Source organism: Carassius auratus, unplaced genomic scaffold, assembly GCF_003368295.1.
Source record: "Carassius auratus strain Wakin unplaced genomic scaffold, ASM336829v1 scaf_tig00017894, whole genome shotgun sequence".
NCBI lineage: Eukaryota > Metazoa > Chordata > Actinopteri > Cypriniformes > Cyprinidae > Carassius > Carassius auratus.
In genome coordinates, this window is record NW_020524828.1 from 1 (window position 1) to 5,606 (window position 5,606).

General features: G+C 36.4%; 1 protein-coding gene and 1 long non-coding RNA gene across 2 annotated transcripts; both read left to right on the top strand.

Moving 5' to 3' along the window:
* Positions 1 to 722: 722 nt before the first annotated feature.
* Positions 723 to 3,072, top strand: LOC113075882 (uncharacterized). The gene is made up of 3 exons (XR_003281050.1): positions 723 to 793; positions 1,473 to 1,630; positions 3,048 to 3,072. It is a non-coding gene; the product is annotated as an uncharacterized LOC113075882 (long non-coding RNA).
* Positions 3,073 to 3,076: 4 nt separating this feature from the next.
* LOC113075881 (PH and SEC7 domain-containing protein 1-like) lies at positions 3,077 to 5,143 on the top strand. Its single transcript, XM_026248540.1, has 3 exons — positions 3,077 to 3,193; positions 3,667 to 3,810; positions 4,671 to 5,143. Exons 1-3 carry the CDS (start codon positions 3,101 to 3,103, stop codon positions 4,947 to 4,949), a joined length of 516 nt encoding a protein of 171 aa, XP_026104325.1. The 5' UTR covers positions 3,077 to 3,100; the 3' UTR covers positions 4,950 to 5,143.
* The last annotated feature ends 463 nt before the right edge of the window (positions 5,144 to 5,606 follow it).

Sequence of the window (5,606 nt, forward strand, 5' to 3'; positions counted from 1 at the left end):
AGCATGTATATTACTAATCCAAAATTAAGTTTTGATATATTTATGGTAGGGAATTTACTTATCTTCATGGAACATGATCTTTACTTAATAACCTAATGATTTTTGGCATAAAAGAAAAAAATCTATAATTTTGACTCCTACAATGTATTGTTGGATATTGTTACAAATATACCGTATTTTTCGGACTATAAGTCGCACCTGAGTATAAGTCCCATCAGTCCAAAAATAGGTCATGATGAGGAAAAACACATATATAAGTCGCACTGGACTATAATTCGCATTTATTTAAACCTTACCGTCTCCAGCCACGAGAGGGCGCTGTAGTCTACACTGAGCAGCATAGAGCGCCCTCTCGTGGCTGGAGACGGTAATGTTTTCTTTTGGTTCTTGGCTCTTAGTTCATTTCTCTTGGTTCATGTCAAATTAATTTTGATAAATAAGTCGCAGGACCAGCCAAACTATGAAAAAAAGTGCGACTTGTAGTCCGGAAAATACGGTACCCCAGAGACTCAAGACAGAGGAAACATATGTTATATATGTATAGTTTAATGTTGTTGAACAATAACATACAGGGTCACAAAATGCAAATAATATAATTTACAAATAGATGCAAAATATGCCTACCAATGAAAATGTATTAATTAGTCTAGACTGATGTACTGATATTTGATCCAGTGCCCTTTCATCTGTGTTGTGTTTTGTATTTTTCATGTGTAATGCAGCACCTCGTGGAAAAAGAGGATGGAAAGCATTTTATGCTGTTCTTAAGGGACTCATCCTTTACCTGCAGAAAGTAAGTCTTTCTTTTCCTTCCTTCCTTCCTTCCTTCCTTCCTTCCAAAGCTACTTTTCATTTTATTTCCTTTATTATTTATTTATTGCAATGTCTCAACCTTTTCAATTACTTCACCATTGATTTATTTGTTTATTGTTGTTTGCTACATTCTCAAGGTGCATTTGATTTTGGTGTTTTATTGTGTTTTTAGCTCTAAGGCATATTTCACATTATTTTACAGGAAACAATGCATGTATTGCATGCTGTTATTATGCATCCATGTTGACATTACATTGTAGGTTTTTTTCATTCTGCTGACATTTAATAATTATATATAATTGATTTAATCAGTTCAATCGGTGCAGGTGTGTGTGTGGTGTGTGTGTGTGTGTGTGTGTTTGATATACAGCAGTACATGAAGCAGTTTTTGATGTTTCTCTTGACTTCCAGAACAAAAACAGCACTTTTGTGTCTTGACAATATTAGTCTTCTGTCACCATTACTTCAAAGTTTTTTAAAGAGATTTTTGTGCCTTTCAAACTAATAATATATATTTGCCTGTATTTGAAATATATCCAAATTTAGTTTTTGTATATAAACAGTTTGATGGTAGAAATATGTAGAATGCCAATCAATATATCAGTAATTATGAGAAAGCATGCATGTTTTGAATAATAACTGGATAATCGTGTTTCCAGGGCGAGTATCGGCCGGATAAACCGTTATCAGATGAGGATTTGAAGAATGCGGTGTCTATTCATCATTCGCTGGCCATCAGAGCCACAGACTACAGCAAACGTCCGAACGTGTTTTACCTCCGGACCGCGGACTGGAGAGTCTACCTCTTTCAGGCCCCGTGAGTGCACACACACAGAAACATGACACAGTCCGGATCTAATATTTCAACTTATTATAGAATGATTTTTCCATTTTCATTTGAAGCCATTTGAGCATATTTTTCATCGGCTTCCCTCTGACCTCTTCTCATCTGGAGACATCACAATCACTTCAACATCCAATAAAACCAAGTCTCATCCTACCTTTTATTATGTTCTGATTGAATATTCTGCTTAATATGGAAATACATTGTGAGATACTACTACTACTACTATTATTATTATTTTATTCATATTTTTTATTTTTATATTTAGTTTTTCATTTTAATTTAGGTTAAAGTTTTAGTCATTTTGCTGCAAGTTTTTACAATTTTTATATTTATATATATATTTAAATATTTATAATTCAGTTATATTCAAATTTTTGTTTAGTTTGTCATTTTGTGTCTGTTTTTATCATTTTTGTCTTTATTTTTATTTCAGTTCATTAAAGTTTTAGTTACATTTTTAAGTGTTCTTGTGTTTTTGTTTTCGTTTATTTTTTTTAAGTATTATTTAGTACATCGATTTAAACTAAATGAAAAGCAGAAATGTTGCTTTGACACTACTGATATAATAACAGTTTATTATAGTGTTTATACTGTATTTAAAGTGTTTATATTTTAATTTGTCAAAGGTTATTTTATTTCAAGGAGCAAAACAGTTTATTTTTTATATATTAGTTTTAATTATGATAACCTGATAGCATTGCAAAATGATCTTAGTAGATGAATCAGTATTAATATTGCAAGTCTGTGTCAACAGTCCGTGAAAATTGCTTGCTAACCACATGTGCATATGCTTCACAAAAAAAAAAAAACTAAAATTAAGCTTTAACTGGAAAAAAACGACTGCATAGATCATCTGTACAGCATGAGGCTCTCTCTCTGTGTGTGTGTGTGTGTGTGTGTGTGTGTGTGTGTGTGTGTTCCCCTGGAGAACTCGCTCTGTTCTAGTTGAAGTTTGTCCCAGTTTCAGCCCTCAATGTTTGTTTTGGAAAATTGTGTGTGTGTGTGTGTCTGCTTATAAAACCAATTCATCTGCTGCTTTACTGCAATATATATATATATATATATATATATATATATATATATATAATATATATATATTATATATATATATAATATTAATTTTGTTTTTGTTTGTTTTTCATTTAAATGTCCATCACTAAAATTATTAGCACACTAGTATTTTCACCCAGATAAAAAAAAATGGTTTTAAGTCAGTTATTTCTATCTTTTGCTGTAGCTAGTGTGTCAGTAAGAAATATCAGTTTACATTAAATGTGCCATTGATTGTAATAATCCAGTGATATTTTTGTCTGAGAGCAGCCAGTGCTCCACACAGAGATCTGATCTGCCACTAGTGTTGTAATCTGGATTTGATTCATTCGTGTAGGAATGCTGAACAAATGCAGTCTTGGGATCACACGCATCAACACGGTGGCGGCCATGTTTTCAGCCCCGCCCCTCCCTGCTGCCATTGGATCACAGAAGAAATTCAGTCGACCGCTGCTGCCAGGCTCCGCCTCCAAGCTGTCGCAGGTCAAATCAGCTGATTTGCATAAGTTATCACTAATGTTTTCGTTATTAGTCTTCATACTTTTAATAAAGTCCTATAATAATAAATAATATGATGAATATAGTAATAATCTATATGAATAAACTTAAATTACCAGCATTAATGAGATTAATTAACCTTAACTATGATGAATTCATGCTGTAGAAGTATTTTTATTGTTAGTGCATCTTAACTAATACAGATACTTAATTTTAACAAAAGAAACCTTATTGCAAAATGTAATTATTTTCTAAAATAATTAGTTAATAATGTTAATAATTATTTTAACTGTTTACATGATGTCCATTTGCATGACATGCATCACTTATTTTAGGATGCTTCCTTAAAAGACAGCTGCCTATGTAGGCTGTAGAGAGCAAGGAGGCTTGTTATGTTTCATAAGAGTGACTGTGCATGTAATGTGTGTGTGTGTGTGTGTGTGTGTGTGTGTGTGTAGGAGGAGCAGGCACAGGCTCATGAAGCTCGGTTTCGCTCCATCTCCACCGAGCTTGCACAACTGCACTCTTATCCGCCTGACAGAAAGGTGAAAGGTCGTGAACTTGAGGAGTACCGGCTGAGAGAGGAGTATCTGGAGTTTGAGGTAAATATATATATATATACGCTATCCTTCAAAAGTTTGGGTTCATCATTACTCCAGTCTTCAGTGTCACATGATCTTCAGAAATCATTGTAATATGCTGATTTGATCCAGAAACATTTCTGATTATCGTCAGTGTTAAAAACAGCTGCTTCATATTTTCGTGGAAACATTATAAATGTCTTTGTCGCTTTTAATCAACTCTACATCTACTTCCAAGATAAAGATGAGATTGTTTCTTCATCAGGTTTGGAGCAATGTAGCATTCCGTCACTTGCTCATCAACAGATCCTCTGCAGTGAATGGGTGCCGTCAGAACAAGATTCCAAACAGCTGATAAAAACATCACAATAATCCATGCCACTTAAGTTAATGTCTTATGAAGAGAAAAGCTGTGTGTCTGTCAGAAACAAATCCATCATTAAGGAATTCCAGCAGCTTCCGGCTAAAACACAAGTCCATGATAACACTTCCTTCAATGAAAAATTGCATTTACTGTTGTCCTCTCACTTTAAAATTAGTTCACTAATATTTGTTTTGTCTTGTAAAATCTGTGCAGATTTCTCTCTTGATTCAGAAGGGACTACTTTTTTTCACTTTAATGATAGATTTGTTTCTTAAAAACACAACTTTTGGCTTCTCAAGACATTAATTGCTGGTCTGAAGTGGTGTGAATTACTTGTAATGTTTTTATCAGCTTTCATTCTGACGGCACCCATTCACTACAGAGCAATCCATTGCTGAGACACTGATGCAATGCTACATTTCTCTGAACCTGATGAAGAAACAAACTCATCTACATCTTGAATGACCTGAGGGTGAATGCATTGTGATCGAGTTAATAAAACATCTTCATCTTGTAGAAAACGCGCTATGAGACGTACAGCATGCTCCTGCGGGCGAAGCAGCGCTGCGAAGACGATGATCTGTCAGTGTTTGAAGCCATGCTCCTGGAGGAAGGTGCGCTACAGAGAGCTCAGTCCAGCCCGACGCTTCAGGACAGCAGTTTGACCTGCAGCACCAGAGACGGAGCGAGCCAAAGCACCGCCGCCGGCGCACAAGAACCGTCCGGCAACGGAAACAACAGCTGCTCCCGCGGTCAGGGCCAGAGACACAGCTACAGGCAGGCCGTCCGCAAGTGAAGCCGCCGCCGCCACCCACAGGAAGCTCGCTGTACTGGAGAGGAAGTGAGGTCTCTCTCTTTCCTGTGTGTGCCATCAGGGTGTTGATTCCGACTGAATCTGACTCTGTGATTGGCTGATGGCTGGGTGATGTCACAACACAAGGTGCTATGGGATCTGGACGGGAGGATGCGACTGGGAACGTAAATATGAAACGCATACCTTCATTTGCCTTCTAGTTCTCGGGTTTCTTCTGCGACTTCTCGCCCGAAGCCATTTCATCGCACACTACCAAGTCAAATCTGGGCCTAAACGTCTTCGAACCTTTAAGATATGATTGTGTCGGAAAATCTTCCGTTTTTGCATTTCTCGAAACAACCAATTTGTTCACAATGCATATTAAAATTCATCAATTCTGCTCAAAATGGTGAGGTGAAGTACGAACACTGGACGTCTGGGATGTGTGTTTTTCGCACGGTGGAACACAATTCTTGTTGTGTGTCATAAGGGTGTCTGATTTCGTGTGGTGTTTAGGAGCAGCAGACAAGCAGAAGACTGACTAGCCTGTATGCAATTAGTTATTTCTTCATGTTGTTCTCAGCATTAGCTGTTTGTATTTGTACAATAATGCACAGGGACATCATAGTCACTAAATACACCGTCCATTTGCGCCGCAAA

Coding starts and splice junctions, on each gene's coding strand:
- LOC113075881 (XM_026248540.1), top strand. CDS start 3,101: ATGTTTTCAGCCCCGCCCCTCCCTGCTGCCATTGGATCACAGAAGAAA. Junction 3,194..3,666: donor CCGCCTCCAAGCTGTCGCAG/GTCAAATCAGCT, acceptor GTGTGTGTGTAG/GAGGAGCAGGCACAGGCTCA. Junction 3,811..4,670: donor AGGAGTATCTGGAGTTTGAG/GTAAATATATAT, acceptor TTCATCTTGTAG/AAAACGCGCTATGAGACGTA.